The sequence below is a fragment of the Colletes latitarsis genome, chromosome 11 (genome assembly GCF_051014445.1).
Source record: "Colletes latitarsis isolate SP2378_abdomen chromosome 11, iyColLati1, whole genome shotgun sequence".
NCBI classification, from domain to species: domain Eukaryota; kingdom Metazoa; phylum Arthropoda; class Insecta; order Hymenoptera; family Colletidae; genus Colletes; species Colletes latitarsis.
This window is the reverse complement of record NC_135144.1, coordinates 14245204-14273143: the sequence shown is the minus strand read 5'-3', so window position 1 is coordinate 14273143 and position 27940 is coordinate 14245204. Positions and strand designations below refer to the sequence as shown.

The following is a 27940-nucleotide window of genomic DNA, read 5'->3' as shown; positions in this document are numbered from 1 at the left end:
ATAATTACAGACCTCTCGGTTTACGCGGAGTTAAATGTCGCGTTATTGCGATTACGAGACAATGAATCGATCTCTCGACCTGCGTGAAACAATCGAAAATAACTAACGATCGAAGGAATAACAAAATATATACATTAATACACGTAAGGAATAATACAGATGAATAGAATCGAACATAGTCCACGCAAACACGACAAAAATTTACAATGTAGTTAAGGTTTTTGATCGATCGATCCCTATCAACGACCCGAATAGAAAGGAAAAGTAATGTCTCGTCTCAGGGCAAACCATTACCCACGAATATATTTTTTCATTTGGTTTTTCATCGCAGTAAACACCTATCAGATTCTCTTGTACAAAATCTAAACGCTAAAAGCAAAATACTCCAGTCTTTAATGACCTGGATATCGATGCGACGTTAAACTTCCACTGGAAAAATAAAAAATGAAAACAGTTGCAGATGCAAACGGAGAAAACAATGCGAAAGAGAGACGAGGAGACGGTTTCGACGTCGGAGAGCGAAAGAAACGTAATCGAATAACGTGAACGGGATGGAGGAATTGGCAAGAGGAGAGAGGAAGACACCGATAGCGAGAATAGTGGGGCGAAAGAGAGAGTGGAAGGGAGAGAGTGCCACGCGACGCGTTGAATGGAGAAAGAGAGACAGGAGACCTGCTGTAGAGGGGGTGGAGGAAGAGGGAAGAAAATCGAGTGGCTTGGCGAGCGGCGGGACGGTATCCTAAGGGGCGGGGGCGGCGAGGGGGGCGAGGACAAATGACGAGGCGCGCGAGCCATCAGGGCCGTATGCTAGAGAGCACGCGACACGCGTTCCAAGAACCGACGCTTTCGCGCGACCTTAACCCTTAACTGATACATGGTTAATAAAATTTACGAAACTGGTGTAGGGTAATATAATCAAACACCCTGTATTCCACGCATCCGCTCATGCGTTAATAACCCAACCCTAAGGTGAATCAAAAAATTATTGGCACAGGTATATATCGACAGTATGTTATACAAAATTTTTCTAATTTTGTGCAATGTATTTCTTATATGCTCGAGGTATATGTATACTACTATTCCCTGCTTGTATCGCTCATGTATGTAGTTTTTTTTATTATAGATAATACTTTGTTTTAACTCCGTAACATTGTTGCAGACACATACGAACATTATTAAAGTTCATATTTGCAGCATTTGTTTGAATTGTTTGGCCTTGCAATCGGTTCTCGGTAGCTTGTTCGCGTGTTCAGACTGTGTACGCTAGAATTAAAGCGTTGATCATAAATTTGGGTAAAAATATTACGCTAAATACAGCTTCTTAAAAACCAAGGACTGATATATCGAAATATTTTACAACAATGAAGGACATTAATATTCAAATGTGAATTTCTGTAGATACACTGACTTTGTCTATCAATGCACTTATGTCTGAATTTGTTTAACGCGTTGCAATAAGTATTTTAGGAGTTCCAAGCTGTGAAGCATCCGCTGTCCAAGCAAAGATGTTTTTACCATCGACACGATTGGCGCCGTTCCAAAGATAGGAAACAGATGAAAGAATTAAATCATTACACTGTATCAGTGTGACCATCCCCTCCTTCGCACGAAAAATAAAAAAAATCATGATTTAAGAAAATGACCGAATCTTAAGAAAAGATTTTGGCATCCCACTTTTTTCGATTACGTTTCTTTTGTATCCATTAGCCTTTTATAACTAAAATTATTATTGTTTAAACCGAACGTATTGCAACGTATGGATACTTTTTTTCGATAACTGTATATTCTGGTTCGTTCTGACCAATCTCCGGCGCTAGCGACGGATAAAGAACGTTCGACCGTCTCGGTCGCAGAAAGGTCGAAACGAAAGGCAAAAAGAATCGGTCGCGATAAATTCAGCCATCGGCAGCTGCTCGACGATCCACAATATCACCCAGAAGACAGAATCTGTTACATCTGTCTCGTTTCTAAGGAACCACGTTAAAAAGTAGCGGGTTAAAACCGGGAGATGCATAACTTTGCGTTTACCGGCCGGTTACCAGTAACCCGGGCTAGCCATAACCCGGAGAATACGGGAACGACGATGGAGTCTTCTCCGCAAAGGACGGAGGACGAGAACTGCACCGGCGAGAACGAGACGCTAGATCAAGCTTGGGAACGAAGTGGGAGAGGAAACGGTCAGAGGGAGACGGACGTCGAAATAGAATGAGAAGGAACGCGGAGGCTGACAGAGGAACTGAAATAGAGAGTGGAAGAGGATTCACGAGTGCCTCGCGAAGTTCTCTCTGCATTAACGGTCGCAGACTACAAAGTACGAGAGAGAAACGAGAGACGAAGAGACGCGTATACGTTCGGCGATGAGACCAATACTCTTCGCGGACTCTGGTAGTGGTATCCAATGCATATTGGTCTAACCTGCACCAGGGCAGTGGTTCCTATTAGCGAACCTGTCCACGTTAATATGCCTCTGTTAGAGCCGGGCAAATTTTGTTTGTGAATAACAAATAAAAATTTTAGGCCTGTTTGTAAACTAGCTTTTGTCGATTTGAAAAATTCGTTACTGGACTTTAATTTACAAATGAATTTACATACGAAACGTAAGATCAACATTAGAAAGTAATCTTCAGTTAAGATTTTAAAAGGTGTGTTTTGATAGAAATAGTATTCAATGTTGAAACAGTATGCTTTCGTCTTATTACGTCCGGTAGAATCACCCTGTCTTTCGTTAAACCACGATTTTCGCCGCACCTTGTACACTGGCAGAGAGCAGAAGAGAGCGTACGGAGCGTCACGAAGGAGAACAGAGACGGAGAAAGCACGGATAGAGTGAAAGGGGTGCGGATAGGCGGCGAGGGGAGGGTCAGACGTTCTACCGTTGCTTGGAACGAGCAAGCTTGGTTCGCGTGGCGAAGGGGCGGACGCGAGAGGCAGGGGGGGGGGAGGCTGCCGATGGGCTATGGAGGGAGGTTCGTGGGTGGCAGCTGAGTACGGAGTGATAGGGGAAATCAGTCGCGGTTCGAGTACCGCCACGTATGCACGCGAGCTGGTTCGCTCGTCTCGTAGCTTCTAATTGTCCGTGTAACGACACGGTTCTGTCTTTGTAAGCGCGTATCTCCCTGAAATAAATACAACAATACGCGTCCTCGGAATTGGTAAAAGACTGAAATCCCAACCTTCTCCCAGAGTTTATTAGTCCTTTTACAAAATAGAGGAACAAGACGTTTGCGCTGTTTCCCGGCGACGGGGAACCGCCATCCAAGCCAATCAGAAACACCGATGTAAACAGAGAGTACTATTTAAACGGAAAAAGCGCCGGCGAGACGCTCGCTCCCCCACTCTTGTCTTTCTTTCGCCCGTGACGAAAGGACGTTCGAGATAATCCGAGCGAACGTTTCTTCGTGGGGAAAGTCTGCCTTTGGTATACCAGTTTTCAATTGTCGCTCGAGAGGATTCCGCGCGATCTCGGCGTTCCAACGTTATAAACAAAAGATATCGTACTCTGTTCGTTTCGTAGCCGATCGACGTCCGAATACGTGCAAAACTCGCTCGAACTACGAATAACAAAACTGTGAGATAGTTTCGTGAGAGGTGAAGTGACAGGATATTTTGTCGTGTTGAAGGAAGAGGTGCTGCACCGCCGAAAGAGAGTCTGGAACACGGTGGACCAAGATGCTCGACTTCGAACAACAGGCCAATCAAGCGCAAGCCCTGGCCTCGCTCGACGAGGACTGGCACCTGCTCGAGGGTGAGCGCACGACCTTCGCAATTTTTCTTCTTCTATTCCTTGCATGTTCGATGCTAGCCTCGCGACAGGACAGTGGCGTCGACGCTATATCGGCGCACACCTGGTGAAACCTGCGTCGGGCTGGATATATGTATCTCGTTGACCCTTTCAGGCATATTGGTTTCGTGCTTGTCGTTCGTACAGTGAGTCACAAAATTATTGGCGTACGCAGAAAGCGATAGGGATTTGGGAAAATAAATAATAAAAGACTTTTGTTTAAGATATAATGTTAAACCATGAACTTACAATACTACGACAAAATAATATCATTAATTATAGTACAATTATTTAAATTAGAATTTGTAACATAAAAATAATTAATGTTATGTATAAGTATTTGCATTTTCCCATTGTAAATGATGTTTCAACATATTGGAAGTTTAAAATGTCGGCCACCCACGACCACTATACCAGCCGACGTGTTAACCTAGCCACGAAACTTTTCATTAACAAATTTCATTAACAAATTAGTGGCGAAACTAGAGTTTTTTGTTTTAATAACTTCTTCAACGTTGCTCTTTCGGGGAACACTGTAAGAGAAAAATTGAGGAAGAAGATAATTTTACATAAAAAATATGCGTTTTACTTTTTGTTTAGACAAAAGCTGTTCTGGAATTTTGCAATTAACGTTCGAGTTTTTGTAGCTCAACGGCAATTTACGCGAGCAAATTGAAACAATTAAAATGAACCGTAAATGAGACACTTTTAATCCGTTAAATATTATTAACTTAAACATAAAATGACGAAGAATGAATGTTTTTGATAATTTTAGTTAAACAGCTGCAATTTCACTTTTCTCTCATACAAAATGTAACTTATAGGATTTTATTTTTAAAACAGTGACTTTCGTTACCACGTAATAAATAAATTACACAAACGCATATATTAATTAACTTTAATGAAGACAGTATAGAAATTTAGTAAATAATTCGTGGAACTTTCTATTCGTATTAATAACATTTAGTAAATGGCTCTTTTAAAAAATCAGTACGTGCATAGTTCCTTGTAGATAGTCGATTTTGATTTTTTCGATTTGGATACGTCCATTGAAAGTTAAACAACTTTTCTGCAACGTGCACGCGCTCGGATTTGTAAAACACGTTCGAGTAGGCTGCCTCTGAGCCACAAATTCCGACGTTAATTGCAAAGTGCCAGCACAGAAAGCTTTCATCGAATCAAAAAATGATATGTACAGTTTTTTATGTTAAATTCTCTTCTCTTTCGATTGTTTCTCTTATCATTTTTCCGCGGAGTTTGTTAAAATTCGTGCACGCGAACAGTTCCGTTGTATGCAGGTTTCACCGTAGTTATGCCGACTATGTAACCGTACCTAAACGTACCTTACGTTCGTGCATTCGTCGGTGCAGTGACATTTAGTTGCCCAGTATTGCGATCGATTTTATCTCGATACATCGTGACGACGAATATCTTGCGATTATCGGTTGGTGTGCGAAAATTAAGACGCATTCTTATCGTAATTTTCATCTTTGCGTGACGTTATGCACTGGTATTTTCTTCGATCAGGATTTCGAAAATTATCGACGAACGCTGCCGGCACTTGACGCGCGACACTTGGTTCTGTACCAACCGAACATTCTTTTTATCGAACAGCTGCCCTCCGGACTGGCCTTCCGACATTACTGTCCCTTTTTCTAACCGCACGAACGTCTGGTGTCGCGTTCACGGCTTTCATTGTGATTTCTTAATACTCACCAAGGAAAAATAACGGCATGCACGTGAATTTCTCGGTGCCAGGAGTAGATCCAAAAGAGAAGCAACGAGGGCTATCGTCGTTTCGATTTTACATTATATTCTATAAACATTTATGAATATTTATAAATAAACAATTTTTTTTTATATTCACTTAACTTTTTCCAAACCACGTTAGGTACCATTATCCTAACTCGAACAGTAAAACCGACCAACGAGCACACGTATAAATATTCTATAAGTATTTGTGAATATGTATAAATAATTAATTTTTTTTTTATGTTCATTTAACTTTTTCTGGACCACGTTAGGTACCATTACCCTAACTCGAACAGTAAAACCGATCAACGGATACAGTACACGATATTCCAACATAATAGTTTTCGCAAATCGACCTGCATTGATGTTAGCGACTTCGTAGCGTTCGTCGTCGAAAATTAGTAACATTACGCATGGGAGGAATTAGTTGCATATATTCGTAGCGCGCTTTGAACGCGTCGTGGGATTGCTCGGTTAATTGAGTTTTAAATTTGCCAGTACGTTCCGGAAAATTGGGATTCGTAGTTACGTCACCGGGGAAAATATGACAGGAAAGTTGTTTAATATGCGATCGATGAGTCTATCGATAAGTTCTGATGTCCCGTGGTGAGTCTTATTATTTTGAGGATAGAAAATGCTAGCGATAATTTATAATCCCGCCAGCGTCTGCTGTTATTTCTGCTATTATATCGTCCTACGATACGTCGATGGTTATGGCCTCGCTTGTAATTTATTGTTCGTAATTAATGGTAATAATGCTTGATCGCATCGATTACGAATCATTTCTCCGCGAAGTCATCGACGCGTCTAGTTACTCGAAACACGTTAGCATAATTTATTATTCCTCTGCTAGTAGCGTTGTAACATTATTGACGTTGAACGACCTTGAATCCCGGTCGGATCGACACCATTTCGGTTCGAGGATTGGTTGATCGACGAGTTCAGAGACGTAAGGTTATCGGCGACAAAGAAGCGACGCCGGGCAGGAACGATGCTTGGAGAGGAGACGCCAAAATGTACGAAGGCCTCCTCCAATAACGCAATAGAAAGTAGATCCGCGAGGCTGTTTCTACCGGTGCTTTCATCTCGAGTAAAACCACATTTAGTTTATCATATAAACATTCAATAAATGTTCCTATCCGAATGTTACTACCCAAATATCATTATCAAAAGTTTTACTATCCGAGTATCACTATTTCAATATAACTATTCGAATGTTATTATTCGAATAAGAAGGTGTTCATGTATTTGCGTCGTATACAGCAAACCCTATCATTGTGCCATCTCGAGATCGGACGGTGACACAATGAAAGAGTAGGTAGAGAAATTCAATCGCTCCTTTTCCCTTTACGACGCGAGGCGTTTGTGTACATTAGATACAAGAGTGAGAATAGTAAGAGAGACTGAGAAACAATGAAACGAGATACAGTCGATACTTGCTTGTTAGTACCTCATTAGTAACCTGAAAAATTCTTGATCGTGCGTTGGAGACAACCCTGAGGTTCGTAGTTTCAGAAATTGGCGGGGGCAACTTCGCGATGCAATGAAAGGTGAACGTTGTGACACAATGAACGTACCATAAAAAAAATATTTTCTGTATCTTAAAACAGAAAATTGAAAGCGACGACTATAACGAGGTTTCTCTATTTGTGAAAAAGATCCCTTCTGTTCAAGGATTTGTGTCCCCGCCATTATACTCGGGTCAACGAGACGAGTCAGCGAAGAAAAACAAAGTTTTCGTACATATTATATCCACGTAGTCGATGGTGCGGTTGCTAAACGATACTTACGAGTCACTTTCGGGGCCGTTTGTTTACGTCTGCGACTCGTCTTTCCCCTGGAGTACCCCCTTGGAGTTCGGTCGCTGAGCAGTGTAATCTGATCCCCAATCGAGTGTCTGAGCGAGAAAAGAAACCACGCTACTAACGCGGATACAAAACTGTTTTTAACGTATTCCTTATATTTTGTGTATATTCGCTGTTATATACTTGAATAGAATCGGTAAACGTAACCTCAACGTTCGAAGATTCGCCGCGCGCGCTGCACCGATCGAATGTATATACGTTAATAGGCATTCCAGCACCCGAAGGGTTAATTAATTTTTGTGGATAACCGAGCGGGGCAGAGGACGCTAAAGCAGAGGGCGAGCCAAGTATTCTTTAAAAAAGTTCACGCACGGGCGAAAGTGCTCTCCTGTTCTCGTGCCACTTATCAAGACCCCGTACGCAACTGCTACTTAACCGGACTTCCGGAATGACACAGTACCGCAGACGCAGTCGTACGACTCTTTTTTTCACTACCTTCTTCTTCTGTCATCTCTTTCTCATTTTTCTTTTCGCCTTTCATACTCAACGCGAGCTCTATCCATCGTTTCTAACTGTATTCCTTATACATATGAGTGCACACGTTTTTCCGCGGCCCCGTCGTATTCCACCTAAACATCCATTCTAATTCAGCTATTGTTTCGAGTATCTGGCGTTTAAACGTTTGGATACCGTTCTTCGGTTTAAGCACGTTGCTCTATCTGATGATACTATCTAGACACTGACCTGTTTACCTCCCGTCTCTAACTACGCGTCGCTCACTAGCCACTCGTGTACCTAACCTAACTTACAATGAAACGTATTCAATCTCCCAACACGACGATTCCGACGAATATTACACTTTATTGAATTAATTGTAACAATAAGACACATTGGCGTTAAAAATACGTAGTCCTAATTGAAAAATATCGATGACCTTGGAATATCGAATTCTTGTGTTGGTAAAAGTGGGTACGTTGCGTGTTGAACGCTTCGCCTCGTATTACGTATTGTTCTTACGATGAAAAATAATTCGCGCAACAGTGTTCCCAGTACTGCCTGTTCATCGAGGACGCAATTTCCATCCACGGAGAATCAAAGAACGATACGAATAACGTGTCGTCTGAATCTCCACGGATGTGTCTCGCTCGCGCGTTAGTCCCGCGCGACGTACACTCCATTTTCATGAATATCTGAGGGTTCCCTACAGCTAAAGCTTCTCTCATCAGATGCAGTCGCCGTCTTGCGAAGGAATCGAGAAATTCGCTTCGCCTTCGCGCACGCTCGTGGCTGCGCGACATTTCTCCCGCCAGATAGCCGATGGTCGCCATCGAATCGTCGCGTCGCGTCTACGAGCAAAAACGTTCTCGGGTTCACGGTGGCCGAGCCTCTCGGTCGATTCGGCCGGTATAATTTTTTTTTTTCTGCACGATTTTAACAAGCGTTCCTGTACACGCAACGCGAACGTCGGCAACGGGGAAGCAACAGATCCACGATTAACGAATTTAAAAGCCACGAACCCGTCGAAGAGTCCTCCATTAAAGCCCGATGCTACAAGAAACGATGACACCGGCTGTTCGTCACACAGATCGATACGGTGTTCCGTGACGAGGAAGAGATATTTGCATTTAAGGCCAATAGGATGTACATCGTTGTCATCGTCTTCAATCTTAAAATACCGACGTTTTCGAACGTTGTACAACTTGTTGCACACGTTCGAAGCTCTCGCAAAGGTCAAAGAATGACGTATTAGATGAAAATCAAAAACTGGTCGACGATGCGTGGAATCTACGAGGTCTTGGGATAACTATTCGACTAGGGATAACTAGGTATTCTTTGTCTAGATATTAGTAATGCATAAGTGTCGTACATATAGCTATTAAATTTCGATTACTAATTATTCAATAAGATCACAACATTGTCTAGATTATAGATAACTTAGAACACACATATTTTTGTAATTATTCTGTGAAGTTGAGACCCAGTCGAACAGTTATTTACACAAAATCCATAGTTAAACAGGAGGAACTAGCATCGAATAGACCCAGTAATAGGATAAAAAGTATTTCTGTGAAATTGGGACCTGATGGACAGTTACACAAACGAATTTGGTTATTAATAATGACGAAGACACTTATATAACATAACAATCTGACCAATCGTCTAACAAGCTATAAATAGAATCGATAATAGGTGAGATGACTATTGTAGATTCGATTCAGTTGAACGGTTATCCACGGAAAATTGATAATTACGTGGATCATGAGGCATCTAATTATTGTTAGTACTTAGATGAAGAGACAATGCATACAGTTATGAAGGTGAGATCTAATTGAACTGGCATGTACGGAATGCTGTTAAATGGATGAAGGGACGCTGGAAGTAACGGTAGTATCCAAATGAAGAGACATCTAACAGTATTCAAAGCAACTGTCTAAGAGCACAGATATCCAGGCAAAGTGAGATCCTGTTAAAGTAGAAACTAGTCACAACTGGCATTTAATATTGACGTCTTGAAACCGAGCATACACAGGGTGGTCCACCTAAACTTGCCGCCTCAATTACTTAAAAACCGTTTGTTACGTAAAAAAATGTTTCAAACAAAAATTGTAGGTTTAGGTTAGGTTATTATTTCTACTTTATTTTTTTTATACAAAAAACGGTTTTCAAGTGATTTAAGTGGATCAGCCTGTATATCATAATCTAAAGGTATCGGTAATTCGATCAAACATTTCGAGCCAAACTTTGAACACGCTGTTTGAACAGATAATAAAACAGGTGGTCAAAGTTGGCAGACAGTATTCCAACAGGTGTAAACTGAATCCAATACGAATACAAATCTCCGAGGTGAAGGTCATTTGTAGGTCGTGTTGCAGGTAAATGATACATTTTATCGGTGCTGACTAACGAGTCTTTCAAAAAGACCGATCGAACTTTCAATTAAAATAAAATACATAAAATACAATATCGTTTGAATGACCACCACGGGTCTCTTACAATTTTCTTGAAAAATAACGATACGAAGCCGCCTTGAGAAAATCGTAATTTTCGATAAAACGTAATCCACGGTGATGTTTATTGTGTCATTCTCGATGCAGAAATTTACTCGGTGCGCGCGCGTGGGCAGTACCTAAAAAACACGCTCCTGCGGGGACGGCCAGGTGAACCTGGCATCGCCAAACACGATATTGTTCCCGCAAACATTTATGTGCTGTAGAAACAGGTGCGTGCCGTGCTTTCCGCCGTGCAATCTACAGTCTGTCCCACAAGAGCGTGTCGGCGATATTTTCGAAACTTGATATCGAACGAAGGAGAGACAGTGATAATCTAAACGTATACAGTCCTCTCGAATACGCGTCGGCTAATTTTCTTTCAAATTCGTTTGCGTCAAGAGAACAGAACTTTACGCACTTTGGTAGGGCCAAATATTAGTTTTACAAGTGGCAGGCTACGCAGGCTAGGTTAAGTCAAGGTTTGACTTTGTAACGAGATTTTGTTATTTAAAAATTTTGTTCGCGTTCCCTTTAAATTTCAAGATTTTTTCTAGTTTTTGAGGTTATACAGGGTGTTCGGCCACCCCTGAGAAAAATTTTAATGGGGGATTCTAGAAGCCAAATTAAAAAGTTATTAACGTTTAAAGTTCCGCTCGTACTGAATTTTTTTCTCAAAAATGCGCAAGATTTCGGGGGTATGTCTATTCACCAAAAATAATTGTAATTGACCCCCGCAACCAAAAATAATTTTTCCAGATTTGAAATTTCTTTTTTTCGTCAAATAATTTAGGCATCTAATTAGATTTTCGGTAAGGAATTTTTTTCTCGATAGTGTGTAGGATTTCGAGGATATGTATAATGACCAAAAATGATTGTAATTGACCTCTCCAACCGAAAATAATTTTTTTAGAACGATTTGAAAAATTTTTTTTTCGCCGAAAAATTTCAACACCTATCCGATTTTTTTTCTCGAAAGTGGATAGGATTTCGAAGACATGTGTATTCACCAAAAATGATTGTAATTGACCCCCGCAACGGAAAATAATTTTTCCAGAACGATTTGAAATTTTTGAATTTCATTGTTAATAACTTTTTAACGAAGCCTCCATCAACAAATTGGTATTCTTGATTTTCGTCTTATTTTGGTTTCTAGAATCCCTCATTAAAATTTTTCCCAGGAGTGGCCGAACACCCTTTATGTATGTATATTATGTCTCTCGAAGCCATACAATTATTACACGTTAACGTTCTTCAAATTGTTTAAAACGACGAAGCTAGTGAGTTGACCTTTCTACAGTAAAACACACTGTATGTATATGCCCGAACGTATACCGATGAACAGCTTAATCTTATCTTCGTGAAAAATGGAATTATCCGTGTATGAATCCCAGCGACAACGATACGCGTCGAGCCTGCAGCAACTTTCCATGAATTCGCGCTAAAAAAACACAAACATCTTACGGCGAACAGCGTCACTTCTACCAAGGATTGGACCTTGAATCATTAAAACCAGGAATTCCCTGCCGACTGACAGAGACTGCGAAATCATCGTGAAACGCAATCGAGTGTATTTCGAACTTGACGCAGAGAGTAGTGACGCGGATTTGGAAAGTTATAGAGCCGGGGGGAGGGCACACTGGACTGGGAACGTCCATTCGGGCAGTGTTTCTCATACTTCGTCTTCCCGCGTACCACTCGATGAAGGAAATCATTTTGACAGATAGAGTAGGATTCTTTTAATATAGTACTGAATATATACAGTAAATATTGCTTAACCTTTTATCATATTTACGCACGAATGAATGACAATAGATAATTAATATTAATAGATAAATCTTATCCAAATTATATCACATTTGGTCTCGTTTTAATCAGAAAAATCCTTCAAATGTTTCATTTGATAAAAAGAAACAAAAATAAAAAAGTTTTTATGGTGCATTAGTGATGTCTTACCGATATTCGAGTTCAAGTCGCATCAAAGGTGGTCCCCATCAGTAGTGGGAATGAATAACTGACAGTTATGCCGTAGTCCGTTTCTCGCAGTTATCCAATATTTACTGTATTATAGTACCAAGTATTATAGTAACCGATATAGTACCGAAATCGAACCGAAATAGAACCAATATTGGAATTGATAGAATCAATACCTAGAACCATAACCAAAACCGATATTGCATCGGAACCGTTATTCCAATAATAGTTATAGCACTATTTCAGTTCTTCGTAACTGTTTTGAAACTCGAAATCGATATTGTGATGATTTTTGATCCCTGTACACAAGTATTATCGTTAATATTCGATATTACTTGATAAAATTGATCGTGCCGAGGTTCCTTTGACTCGCAGAGGTCGCAAAGGTGACGCCACATACTCCAACGAATGGCGTTCGAGCGGAGAAGCCCCGCCTACTCGGGTCGGATCTTTCGAGGTCCGTGCTATACAATGTTCCGGCGGAACATTTAATTTCAATGGACAGGGAAGGGTCGCGGGACAGGACGGAGGGGCGGATACGTGAAAAGTGTAAAGGTGTATCGTTACTTTTCGCGGGACGACGCGATTTCGCAGCGGAATAAGGAATTCCAGTTGGCGAATATTCAACGCGAATCACGCTCTCCGGGATTATCGAGCTTGCACCTGGACCAGTTTTCTGCCGCAGTGCTCTGCTCGACCGAGACCGTCGACGACTCTGTTCGCCCTTCCTCTCTGTCTCGCTCTCCCTGCGTTTGCATTTTTTTCATCAAAACGTTTCAGGTCGACGGACGGTCGGGCATAGCCGTGCCACGCCGGAACGGATGCATTTTAAATCTTGGCACGCGATGAAAATTCAGCGGCACGAATGGTATAAACAGTTTCTCGCTGGCGGGAAAGACGATCATTTTGCCTTCGTGAAAATTCTGTTCTCCTTTGGACCGGCGACGAATCGTTGCGCGCGCCGATATAAAATCTATCGTTGCGCTAATAGGCTCGCTACACGCGAATTCGAACACTTTCCCGCGTAATATTTTCCTGAATCTCGGATACTTTGTTACCATTTGCAATATTTAATCGTATTTAGAAGCATTTAGACAATTTTGAAAATTTTTGATTTTATAGCTTTGCGAAATATGGTGTTAATTTTCTTTTTATATTTTAGATGTAAAATAATTGATAAATAATCTAATAAATTCACAGTGACTCGGAGAACGGCGATATCACGTGGTTCGGACGAGGTGAAGGGGGGGGGGGGAGGTGAGTGTAGAAATAGCGTTCATAAAGTTCAGTTTCCCCATGAGATTTGAAACTTAGCGATGACCCAGTTATAGATATTATTAAACTTGGCTATATCTGTTTGCAATTTCAATGTGTATTCTTTTAAATAATTTATATTTAGAATTTTATATTTAAGAGATGACCCAGTAATATGTATACAGTAATGTATATACAGGGTGTTCGGCCACACCTAGGAAAAATCTTAATGGGGGATTCTAGAGGCCAAAATAAGACGAAAATCAAAAATACCAACTTGTTGATGGAGGCTTCGTTAAAAAGTTATTAACAATAAAATTTAAAAATTTCAAATCGTTCTGGAAAAATTATTTTTCGTTGCGGGGGTCAATTACAATCATTTTTGGTGAATACACATATCCTTGAAATCCTACCCACTTTCTAGAAAAAAATTTGAGAAGGTGCCTAAATTTTTCGGCGAAAAAAAAATTTTTCAAATCGTTCTAAAAAAATTATTTTTGGCTGCAGGGGTCAATTACAATCATTTTTGGTGAATAGTCGTATCCCCGAAATCCTACTCATATTCTAGAAAAAAAATTCGAGATGTGAAATTTTTCGGTGAAATTGAAAAGTTTCAGATCGTTCTGGAAAAATTATTTTCGGTTCCGGGGCTCAATTATAATCATTTTTGGTGAATAGACATACTTCCGAAATCTTACCCACTTTCGAGAAAAAAATTCAGTACGGTCGGAACTTTAAACGTTAATAACTTTTTAACGAAACCTTTATCGACAAATTGGTATTCTTGATTTTCGTCTTATTTTGGCCTCTAGAATCTCTCATTAAAATTTTTCCCAGGTAGAATTTTATATTTAAGAAAATTTTCATATGATAAAATAGTTTTCTAACATTGATCAATGTGTACAAGTCTATTTATCAAAAGGGTGAGGTTACGCTGAACTCAACATTTTAAATGGCGGGGCTGGGTCGTAATTTAGACGAAACGATTCTAATCGTAATTTGTATCGTGCATTACTGTACTTGATGCTCGAGCAGAGATGAAATGTCGCGAACGAGAAATATTTGGGAAGAAAGTAGAGACTCCTTCCGTCTTGCTCGAACATTCCAGATCACAGGTGCGTCGTTACGCTCGTGAGCAAAAGACGAGCGTAGAAAGTTAGACCTCGTTACATCGCGAAGCTTTTTCCTCTGGCATTTACCTCTGCTTTCAATCAAAAGAGAGATACACTCTGTCTCGATTGCCTGGTTCGTCTTGTAGATCATTCATCCTAATTATAAGGTTTAATGTCCTCGCGTCTACTAGGTAGCCTTACACACCATAATTTTCTCCTTTCCCTTTTATACTGTTCCGCCATCTATCCACCATCAGTCGCATTTGTAATCAAACGAAAGAAATGGGAAACGGAAACACCCGAACACGCCTAATGGGAATTCATAGTCACGTTGAACCACGATACGAACACGTTTCTAACCTATAAATTTTAATTTTCTTTTTTTTTTTTGAACTACTATCGAATTTTTTAGGCCCAACGATAAAATAAAAAGTAGAGGAATTATCTATTATGCTTTAAAAAATCTTATATCGTGTGCTATCGATAGCTAAAATTATTTTTTGTGTAAATATTTATCCTGCCCTTTTAATTCTTACCATCCACAATTTTATGCTAACGCAACGAAATTAAAAATGAATATATCGTTTACTTTGTTAATTTACGTATTCGATAAATCAGATTGTTTTTTTGCTCGTTACGCTTGTCCGCTTAATCTTATCCGTCACTGTATGCACGTACTGGGTGTTCCGTTATTCGTGATACAACTCATGGACCCCTTAAAAAACTGTATCGATGGAAACTTTCCGACCGCGAGATGCAGGAATATACGTTAGACGGTAGATGGTATCGACGAGGAGCGAGAAGTGAACGAACTCGCTGGCTGGAGGTCCTTGGGACGAACGGGTACAACGGTCGAATCGTAGCTGGGAACGCCTGGCGTGTCCCTGACTCGACAATTAGGCCAATGCCTCTACGAATCGATGACCCGTTGAAAAATCGTTCTTATTTATTCACGTGGCCCCGTCGACGTTGACCAGGCTAGACAGGAACGCCGAACAGTGTTAAAAGGAATACGATATGCCAAGCGTATCTCTCTAACCTAACCCTCTTACAAGGGAAGCTTAGGATGTGAATCTTTTTTTCTTACAAAAATTCGTTGTCGTCACATTATAGGGTACAGAAAGTCACACAAATTTGAATTCTATCTTTAATTTTTGTAAGTCACTTACTATATGTGTTTGCAATAAATGTATGATAGAATTATTTTGTAATTTCACTTATGTAGTCTCGTATTATTGAATTTCTTAACCGTCTCGTGGTGACACAAAAACCATCTCCAATTACGATGCATATAGTCTAGAGTTTTTTTTCCTGTTTTGGACTTGGGTTAGGTTTCTACGAACTCATGGTGTTTATTCTGCAGAGATAAGACTTCGTTGCCAGGACGAACTGCTCTACACTCTCGCCGTTCTTCAGCGGATGAATCGTACAGTTTGGAAACCGATCTCGTACTGAACGGATCTCTGAGATATATCTTCACGCTTATAAGTACTATACAGGGCGTTCGGCCACCCCTGGGAAAAATTTTAATGGGGGATTCTAGAGGCCAAAATAAGACGAAAATCAAGAATACCAATTTCTTGATGAAGGCTTCGTTAAACAGTTATTAACGTTTAAAGTTCCGACCGTACTGAATTTTTTTCTCGAAAATGCGTAGGATTTCGAGGGTATGTCTATTCATCAAAAATGATTGTAATTGACCCCCGCAACCGAAAATAATTATTTCAGAATTAATTAAAAATTTTTTTTTTCATCGAAAAATTTAGGCACCTACCCCCTGTCGATTTTTCTTAAAAATTCCTTTTTCATTTTTAGTAATTTCGTTTGACGCCCTACAGAAAAGTTGTGTAATACTTTTTTGTAGGTACCCATGAGCTCTACTTTAGATAAAAGTTTCATTTAAATATATTCACAATTGTAGGAGTTATGACTGTTTGAAAATTGGACCATTTTTATGGGGTTTTTCTCATTTTGCGGGGTCAAGGACCAACTTTTCGAATATTTTTCGAATTTGTACATATTTTCCATCAAAATACGCGCAGTTTGCTTTTTTAAACATTAAAATCGTCCAATCCGTTCAGAAGTTATGACGTTTTAAAGATTCGCATGAAAATTCGGGCAAACATTTCTGACCAGAAATTAGATTTTCGGTAAGGAATTTTTTTCTCGAAACTGAGTAGGATTTCGGGGTTATGTCTATTGACCAAAAATGCTTGTAATTGACCCCTGCAACTAAAAATAATTTTTCCAGAACGATTTGAAATTTTTGAATTTAATTGTTAATAACTGTTTAACGAAGCCTCCATCGACAAATTGGTATACTTGATTTTCGTCTTATTTTGGCCTCTAGTATCCTCTATTAAAATTTTTCCCAGGGGTGGTCGAACACCCTGTATATTCAAACGTTTAAATATTGAAGTTCCATCTAATTATACAACCCATAACCCTACAATTCCATCACATATTATGTCGAATGCTTCAGTTTAACATACGTACACGTATATTTCGTTACTCGAATGTTATAAACGTAAGCGTTCGAATAGTTTCGTAACATCTGAAGGCCTTCGCGAAGTCGTTGATCGTTTCCGATGATCCTACGTAATTTCCATCGAGTCAGGTCGCGTTACAGTTCGTCTTCGGACACCTCTTGCCACCGTGTGTACACCGCTACATAATCGATATCTCGCCATGCCCAAATGCCTTATAACACGGTTTATTGATTTGCAACTCCGCCTCTGCCGGCGTGTACGCGCATAACATCGGCATAATAAACCAGCCGTTGTCTGTACGCGGCCGTTCGTGTCAATCGGAGAAAGATATAAACTCGCCCGTTTGTTGACAGTCGCTGCTTCGTCGACCTTGGCGTACGAACGGCCACACAGCGGTCTGAAACATTCTGGGAAATCGATACGCTTCAAAACACACGAAAAAATCGTCTTTGGTCGTCGCGTCCTAAGCAGTCCCTAGACGATGACTTTAAGCGCGATGTTCAACGTTTAAAAATTACTGGATGCAAGTTTACAAACCATTCGACAGTTATTAAATTTCAATATTTACTTACTTTTAAATATTCGTTCTTCGAAACATGATATATTTTATCTCGTATATTTTGGGACTGTGAGTGTCGTAACTTGAACTCGTGCAGGGGCAATTTAACGGTTGAAGGACGGGGCAAATTTTTTATCGAGATTAACGTTTTTCGTACAATATTTTTTATATTTCGTTTCAGCGGAATCGTACGCAATTTACAGTAATATATTTAATGTAAACGAAGTAATAACCTACAGAAATATGTTTTATCGTTATTAATAATTTAAAATTGGTAACCGTGCGATATTTTTCGAACGCGAAGTAAAAATCGACTGTAAGATGTATGATTGAATGTTTGTTTTTAAGCGTCTGTTTATTCCTTCGTAACATCTAGGTGAGTGTGACACCCCCTTCCCCCATCCGTCTTTGTTTCGTCTCGGCCCTGTTGGTAGAAACGAACGAACGTATAAGACAAACAAATTAAGATGAATTTATTACGATGAAATTTCGTTTTCACTGTGGATGGGGAGGGTGTCCACGGAGATGCAAATTCTTGATGACTGACAGGAGTAGCCTATTTATATTTCGCACTGTCGAATCGATGGATAAATGGGCTGTCTACAAAGGTTCGTGAGGTGGACGGGAGACAGAGGGGACGACGTTGAAAGGATTAATGAAAACGAGGGTCTCGAAGTTGGGTCAATGGCGTAACCTGAGGGCGTGTAACTTTGTTCGGATTCAACAACGTACATGAATAGCAGACACAGTGGACAAAATTTCTATAACACTGCTGTTTCGAATAGAAAAAGTCAAATATTTTGATAACGGAATCAAATCAAAATTAGGAAATGATTAAGAAATAATAAAATGTAAAGTAGCTATATTAAGAACGAAAAAATCTTTTCATTTTTAATAGAAATCGACTATTAAATTATTACAAAAGGCAGAAATTATAACACTAGCAACCAGTACTTCCGTCATTAGGTTTAACGACTTTTGCTTTGTCTTACTGCTTTTTCAAGCTTCTTAATGCTTCTATAGTACTCATGGTTTCTGTATATTGCTTTTAATGGAATTCTCCATTTTTCTATGAGATTTAAGGTCGGATAAAAGGATGATCACTCGATAATTTACAAATTTTGTTGTCTAACAGATTTCTATGTCCTTTTAGTATCGTGTACTGACGTTTTATCTTGTTAAAAAATAATCTGGGGTAGTAAAATGTCTTTGTCGACCATCTATTGCGGGTGATCGATAAATAGCCGTCTTCGATGGCTACGAACTTCTGTATTAACCGGCTCCGGGTCTACCAAGACACGTAATTCTCCGACAACGAACCTTTTATAGCGTCAAAGCGAATTCATAATTACATTTGCATCGGTAGGGCGTTCACGTGCGTACTGCCGGGGCCATGTGCATAACGCTTGCAGTTAGCAATCAATCGCATCGACCGACTACGAAGTGAATTCGGTATATTCGTCGTAAAGTCGTACATCCTCGGCTTTAAACCAGCGATGCACGATGCCTTCCGTTTCTGGGCCATATAAAGCGAAATAATATTTTCTGCGTGCCGAATTTCGAGTATAAAATATCGAGGTTAAATAATTCCAATTTTAAATAATATTAAACTTTATGGTGGTTGGAGGAATTAAAATCAAGGAATAAAGTTCGTACAGATATACGCTCTAACGAACATTGTTTCGAAGTTAGAAACATTTTTGTGTTTCCATCGTGGACACGAGTTCTACGCGTGTGTAACGCCGCGCGAACAGCTGGCGGAGATATAAATGGCGCGTGTCGGGAGAGTGACATCGATAAACTTTAACTACTTATTATCTCGGGAAGCTTCGGATTGTGTAGCATCACCTCCCGTACTCGCCACCAGAGGGGTCGTTCTCTCGCAAGCGCTCGACTGACTCCTCCATTCCTATATAATACGCTCCTTGACCGATTATTTAGTATCCCGACGTTTGAAGCAGGAACTGCTAGAAAGCCTTATTGACGAGTCCACTATAGCAGGCTCGTGTGAAGAAAACGTGTTTCTTTGCAAAATGGTGTAAAAGGGATATTTTTGGAGTTCATTTCGTGTAAAGAATTTTTCGATTTGTTTGCCCGTTCTGCTGTTTTGAGACAACCTGTACAATGTTTGTCCCCGGACGGGTAAAATTGGTGGAAAAATCAAGATGACAGAGACGACGGGATTTCCGCTATATTCGCCGATCCAACGGAATTAATTGGGCGTCAGGCATACGTAAACGCCGCCAGCTCGGCCACGTAATTATGTCGACGGGTCGATCAACATCGTAAAACACCGAATTACTATCGAGCCCCGACCTCTATCCAAAGAGAGAAGCGAACGTAATATCGATCGCGACGTCGTCCGCCCGACGATATACGATACATCCCTCGGAGGTGTGCGGGAACCGCAACTTTCATTCGATTTTATTACATCTCGTGCAGGATCCACGACGCGTAAACACCTTCTTATCGCGTGTGTAACACCCGATGATTAAGGGAAAACTACCGAAGTACTTGGACACGCCGGTACACGTAGCCTTTCGCCGTTATTCTTGTCGAGCGAACCGATACGTTCGCGTTTTGTCCCCTAATACGCGCATATAAAAGAAATATATAATTTATTTATTCCTGGTGTCTCGAATTTAATAAACTAGACTATTAACAATAACCTTGTACACACCAGAGTATCGTCTATGGATTGGCGAAGTTCTTACGATGAAAATGAGCCCAAACATAACCTCGTTTGGACTTTTCTTAATTATACGTATTCCAAATTTTTTCATAATATTTTGAATAGAAGCGATTGGGTTCATTTTCGTCGGAAAAACATCACCGACCTCATGATAATACTCTCATGAAGATTTAAAAAAAAAATATAAAAAGTTCAATATTCTAGTTCGTTGAACTAGATTTGGGTGGGGGGGGGGGGGGGGTGATTCTGGCGTAAGTATCTCTACCGCGGATGGATACAAGTATCGAGGCAATTAAAAGCCTTTTTTTATTCAAGCAAAAAAAATATTTAAAAAAACTTATTTCACGAAACAGAATGGCTGTCAGATTTCCGGAATGGTTTAACCCGTGATTCGTCGCCCAGGAAAAAAAGGACGATAAGGTCGGAGGCCTAAGCAGTTCCCTTATCAGAAGATCGCTGGAATCCATCGGGCGAATAGTGTCGAGATTTCAGCGTTCTTCGAGGCTAAACAGGGCCGCCTGATCGATCGAATTCGCCAACGGGGGCGGCCCGAAACTTCGTCCCTTTAGTAGGGGTTAGCGATTGCCTGTAAATGCTTGGAATTACTTCGGATAGCGTTTTGCAATGTCCCGTCCTGAAACGTTTCGAAAAGCGTTAGAAAGACGAAAACTTCTGCGAGTCTTAAAAGGTCTCGAAGGATTTATCGAGGGCGACGAGTTACGACTACTTAGGGTTAGTATCTTGAGTCTCGACGCTTTAGTAATCAAGCAACTCACGAGTGAATCATTACGTTTTTAATACAATAAATCAAACGATAACACAGGGGATCAAATAAATATAATTTTTCAAACTTCTAGACTGGAATACCCAACAGGCTCTAGCTTTAGAACACTCAAGTGACCATGTGACAAAAATAAGAAGCTTTACTTTATTTGTCAAGGTTCAATATCTGATATTTGCACTGTTCTTTACGAGCATCGCTTAAAATTGTTGTATTATTTATTATTTATTCGTTCGTTGATATAAAAACAAAAATATATTAAATAAATGATTAAATTTGAAGTGGTTACTTTTCGGTCAACAAAGAACACGACTGTACTATTAAATGTTGTCGTGAATACTAGTTCTTAGGAGTGTTCCGCCATTTCGTTGCAAAATATAGAAAACGCATTAGTTTAATCAAACACGGTACTTTCTATGTATAGCGACTTTAATTGTAACGAACGACGAGCACAATGCGAGCCGGGAAACAAACCGCTGCCGGTTTCGCGTTCTGCGTCCCGCGAAAAAATTCTTTGATTCCTGGAACGCTGTGTGTACCCCTTCTCCCTCCTCCCGTCCTTTCCACCATCCTCTACCGCGTAACTCCTTTCCCTCCCGTCTCTCCAACGTTGCCGCGTTTGCGTTTTCTTTTTTGTCCTGGGCGTTTTCTCCTTTTGATCATCGCGGTCCTTTTGAGCGAAAGGAAACCACTCGGTTCAGAAATTAGAGAAAATAATAAAAAAAACCGCTCTACAGTGTATTAGTTCGTTCGTAACATTCGAGCAGTCGCGATTTCGCTCGGAATCTTCGAGCTTCCTCGGTCCGCTGAAATTATACCTCCGTGGACGCGAGATAGTTCGGCGCGTGACCGTCAGCCAGAACCGGCGCCACCATGCACTGGCGTTTCGAGCAATGGACGAAAGTGAACAATCCGAAGTATCGCTAGATACATCTACATAGTTGGTCCACGCTAGAGCTTCAAGCTTGAAATGTTAATAAAAGAATGCAGACTACACGCAATTTTAACTGCATTTACCAATTTATCTGATTTTTGTGTTATTTTTTAGTATTATGATACGTCTTGCGCAGGTAACTTATTGTTATTCTACTGGTGCGTTTTTCTACATTTTATAAAAATTGTCAAAAGATCCCCCTTTTGTAATGTAACTATTATTCCGTGTAACTCGATCTTTCTTTTCTTTTTTCAGGTAAGTTTCGATAACTGAACGTGGACGAATCCATAACTAATTTTTAAAGGAATTGTTCTTCACAGGTAATTTAATTTGAATATTTAACTCCGTGAAGTACGACTTCGTTACAAGTAATTTTTCAAATTTATAATAATACCGTGATTTATTATACAGTGAGTGGTTAAAAAGACTGTGTTTGCGAATGTCCTTTAAATGAAAGACTGAAATTTAACAGATCGAGTACTTTGTAAATCACATATCCCTGAGAAATGGTATTATCGGGAAGGAAATGTCGTTCGTTTGAAATTCTGTAGAGCATTCCAAGAATTCTTGGTCGTTCGTCGAAGAGGCGGGATATTTGAACGACACTCAATCGGGCATCGACGAAAGGGGACGTGTTGAAAGGCGGACGTTGAATCGGGAAAATATTCATCGTAAAGTTTGCATCATATTGTCGAGACGGCTTTTTACGCGCGTAACAGGCGGATCTTTAATTTTCGAGCCGGAGTACGACAGATACCGTAACTCTAGCAAAGGGTCGGGCCCCCTCCGCCATATCGATTCCTGTCTCGTGCATCGTCGTGATAGTTCGGCGATCGTCGCGATCGTATCGTTCCCGGGGCACTGACAGGTGCGTAAGATGGGGTCAGGGGCCCAGTCTCACTTTAATTCACGGACAAGGTCTGTGAAATGGTGTCACGGCTACTATTGCGAAACTGTATCGACCCTGCAATTTATATTTTTCCTATCTACGTTACACATTTTTCTCTACGTTGCGTATCGTTGGAACCAGACTGCCTTGATATCTCCCCTACTTTAAATATTGGATAAAGACCAACGCTCCTGCAGTGCCATAAACAAGCATGGATTTATTTCAACGTTTTGACTCGTAGAATTCAGTTGTCGTTTTTAAAAGAATTTTTCAAGTTGGATGATATTGTCTAAAAATTCTTTATTTTACTATAAGACATACGAATTTTAACCACTTAACAGTTTCCCTCGAACATTGCTCGTGCAAGTGTTGTTTCAATACTGATAATTTAATTATTCCTAAGTACATGTCAAATATAATAATAAAGATCGGTTTCGCGAGGTGCATTCCGATGTAAAATGCATCGTGAAAATAATGGTAGGTTGAGTAACGCGGGAGTCCTTCTGGCCAGGACTTATTTAGCGTCACTGCACTGCACGTTGCAGACTTTCAACCGTAGTGTCGCGCGCGCGCGCGCGCCTTTCACCGAGCCGTGCCACTGTCATAATTAGATGGACCACCGTTTCGTCACGTCCGTGCGTCACTGACAATTAACGTAACACAAGATCCGGACAGGGTATCGTGTCCGTCGCGAATTAACCGCGTCCAGAATGGAAGAAAACGTCCCACCGTCGCGACGTAGACGCGACGGGACTCTCGCTCTCTGCCAATTCGCAAAGAGAACAACCGGGAGATTGATGTACTCTAACGAGCCCAGGTCGTTCGGACGCGAAGTAATTATTCGCGCCTACGTTAAAAGCCATGGGTCTCATCTTACAGTCGAGTTTTTAACAGGAATTAAAAATTTTTATAATATCACTTTTGATCATAACTTAAAATTTTCATTCGTTACTCGCGAATAAAATTTGACCGGCGGTGGCATCAAGCATAAGTTAGCGCGTACGCTTCTATGAATGCAAAACGGGAGTCCTTTCATATCTACCTCGGACTTCTGAACGATGATTGACTACCTGTTAGGAGAACGGATGAGTCAGCTAATCGTTAGATCGTGTCACCGACAATGGCGTTCAAACAGCGCGGAACTGACCGGTTAATAGAGACGCGAAACTACATGGAAAGTCATTGGCATAAGATTTCGTCGAGATAGGATGAATTGGCCGCTCGAGGTCACCGAGATCCTATCCCCACTGTTAAAGGAATCCTGCTGTATCGAGATTAAAATTAACTAAACTTAATTTAGTTAAACAAATGTTTTACGGTTGCAAATTTTACGGAACACTACCTAGTGGATATTGCAGAATAAAATTCGTGTTGGACAGTATTATCGGTCGAGAAGCTGTTAAAAAGATTTGCTCGCTATTACACGGAGAATACAAAAACCGGTGCAAAGAGGATTTCGCGGGGGGAGGATTATTCAAATCCAACTTGAAAGCCGTTTCACTGGAGGCACCAATACGTCGTGTCACCGCCAACCCTTGTTCCACGTGTCCTCCGCCCCCAAACCGCCCACGGACCTCCTAAGAACAACAGTCGAAAGGAGTCAAGGTCGTCGCCTCGGCCTGCCGCTCGAGCCTCTCGCGTTCTACGCGCGCGTCTCCCTTCCCTCGTCCAAATCCCCTCGCCCCTCCCTCCCGTGCCACTCGATGCAACCTGCGAAAACGGTACGAAACTGATCGGTGCACGTTTGCAACTTTTTTCAACGACAATGCAATTTGGGATGACCGATCCAGTGAATTGGGAATAAAATCCCCTAGACAAATCCCTAGACAATTCCATGTAGAATAAGAACGTTGTGTTCCCCTGCACGGGATAAATATACATATAGTTTATGTTTATAAGCGAAAAGAACAAAAATAGATACAAAAATTAAAAGGAACACCGTGTATGTAATATTTCGTTATCATTGTTATACAACACGTACTCGTTATTCTCACACTTTGTGATACTATTGTTCGAACAAGTACTCATTTTGGAATCGAAACTATTGTTGACTCTGTTTTGGTTACATAATTCGGCACACTAAAAATAGCTGTCACGTGTAACATAGAGAACCGAAAACGGTACGACTGGTAGCCAGTTTGTTATGGTTCTCGAATCACACGCGCTGGAAACGTGACTCTCGACGTTGTCGTTTGGAGGTCAGACAGCTACACGACTGATCATCGAGGCGGTGAAAGAGCGTTGTGAAAGTAGGACTTAGACTATTCCAATAATTTTGAATATTCGAACATTTTATACATGTTCAAACACACATTAACATCCATATTATTCAAACATCGACGTGTCATAAGTAAAATTGTTTAATTTCATCTTTACTTATTTTTAGAATCGCAAGAACAATTTTGAAATTTGTTCATAAAACATTGTCGACTTTCTCTTTGTTTATTTTATAGAGCCAAGTCCTATTTTTTTACTGCTATACGTGGAGAATTAAACGATTTATTATTAAATTTGCACTATTTAAATAACGCAGATACCGGTGATATTACATCTTGGCATCAGCAGATTCGGGTCGCGTATACGGATGAACCGTTGCGGTGAGTGAAATCGATGGTTCTTAGAAGATGATCAATAATCGGCATCTATGTACAAGGTGTTTCCTTTAACCGGAACATCCAACAGGAATAGTATTACAGAATTTCGAAGTTCGAAGCGGCTTGAGAAACAAATCGCACGATTTGTTATTTCGCAACAAGTAAAAACACGTAAGAGCAGTTGAGGAGAAAGTGAAAAAGTAACGTAACACGACGAATCAGAGACAGACAGATACAATATTTTAATCGTAATATATTTTTTTTTATCGGCCTACGAATAATGGCCCACTGTGCGTTGATAGAAAAACGCAGGCTTCGTTCGTTGACGGGCCGAGCCTGCGCGCATGCGCACACGGGCTCGGAAATCATCGCGTTCAGTAGATCGGGGCCGCGTGTTTTCGCTCCTCTTGCGCGCACCTACCGTTTAACCTCGTTTCTTTCCGTATCTTCGGCCTGTCATATTTCCGAGCTCGCCTTCCGCCATTGTTCGATCCTCTGTTTCGACGGGAAACGAAATATCGGATAACAAACGCCGATGAATATGCAGAGACAAAACTTTCGATCTCGTTAGCGAACCGTGGCGCATGGGAACGTATTGTGCGCGTGGGTATCTTTCCTCGTTCGCCTTCGAACTAACCGTCGGAATCGATTTCTTTGTTGTTTTGTTGTTTTTTTGTTTTAATTGTGCGTACCGTTGCACCGAACGAGAGAGAGTTTTCGTCGCGATGAAGAACACGACGGGACGATTCGTCGCATGGAATCTAACCTCCAGCCGGATGCGTTCGTCGGTACACGATAGTAAGTGCTGCGATCTATTTGGACGGGCGTATCTAGCCGAAGCCGCGGTACGCTCGGCGATGTCGCTTTTAATTCGGTAAGAAAGTGGGTTTCTGGGTCACAGCGACGCGATACGCGGACCAACCGGCGCGCAATACAGGCGGACAAACGGCTTCACACGGCTCTTGGGGAAACGACTTTCTTCGGAGCAGTGCCGTATCTTTCCCGACAGCGAATCGTTACGGCCTGTTCGCACAATACAATATTTTATTACCGATTCGGCCATTTTGACGAATGGTTAACCCTTCGCTGGCTTACGTCGAACTTGACTCCTCGGGACACCTAGTTAGAAAGATCATCCAAGTTGATTTTTTTGTTGATTCTCCGAAACATAAGTAGACGTGTCGAATAAAATTCCAAATTTGTTCCTCTTTTAATTATTATTGTCACTATTAAACATCGTTATTGTTTTCGTTGGCGTACACACTTGAATTGCGTATTTCCATTTAACGCAACGACGTAAATCGTACGGATATCAGATACGATACGGCGACCTTCGAATGGCCTTCAATAACAAAAGTCACATTTATGTACGTGGAAAGAGGAATTGCATAAAATGTACGCGATTGGGTGAACGTGTGGTTAAAAGTACTAAGAAAAGGAACGGAATTTGTAGGATGAACCGTCGAGGTCGCCGTAAATCGCTTGTTTCGTTTCGACGAAACCACGGCGGCAGGGACATTTTTGCCGAGAGTGAAAGTCGTAGGTTTCATCGAGGTAACGCTACTTGTACGTTCTCCGACTAGGAATGTGCACGTTAATCGTGGAAGACAGGGGGGGGGGGGGCCAAGCTTCGCGTTTATCCTTACGTAAATTCGACGCAATGTTATTACGCAGGATTTAACCGCGGTGCAAAGTACACTAACTGTAACGCGTACGTCGAAACACAATAACTAATAAATAACCAGCACGCGCGCGTCCGTGTACACAGGGTGTCTTTAAAGTATGGAACAAAACGAAACATTCCCTTTGGTGTAGTCCGGGCCAAAATATAGCGAGGTTGTAGACTCGAGTGGGTGTCAAAGTTTACACGTTTCAGCTCCCGAAACATGTGAATTGACAGAAATACGAGCAGCTAAGAGCCTTAGACCATAGTCAGGGCTGTACGAAGAAATATTTTATCTAGTGTCGCCATTTTTAGAAAGCCATTTTTAGAGGTATCTCAAGGTACTCAAGTCTTTAACATCTTAATTTATCTGCTTATAATACAGGGTGTTCGGCCACCCCTGGGAAAAATTTTAATGCGGGATTCTAGAGGTCAAAATAAGACGAAAATGAAGAATACCAATTTGTTGATGGAGGCTTCGTTAAAAAGTTATTAACAATTAAATTCAAAAATTTCAAATCGTTATGGAAAAATTATTTTCGGTTGCGGGGGTCAATTACAATCATTTTTGGTCAACAGACATACCCTCGAAATCCTACCTACTTTCGAGAAAAAAATTCGAGAAGATGTGAAATTTTTCGACAAAATTAAAAAATTTCAAATCTTTCTGGAAA

The 27940-nt window shown here is 40.8% G+C and overlaps 1 protein-coding gene across 2 annotated transcripts in view; it reads left to right on the top strand.

Annotated features, from left to right (window-relative positions):
- The first annotated feature begins 3020 nt into the window (after nucleotides 1-3020).
- Nucleotides 3021-27940, top strand: part of LOC143347880 (uncharacterized) — a 93774-nt gene continuing 68854 nt past the window's right edge. The window contains exon 1 of one of the 2 annotated variants that reach the window (XM_076777484.1): nucleotides 3021-3745. In XM_076777484.1, the coding sequence (XP_076633599.1) occupies nucleotides 3670-3745 (76 nt within the window). In that variant the 5' untranslated portion in view covers nucleotides 3021-3669. Of the gene's footprint in view, nucleotides 3746-26315; nucleotides 26478-27940 lie in introns of those variants that run through there. The other variant, XM_076777489.1, reaches the window with a different exon arrangement.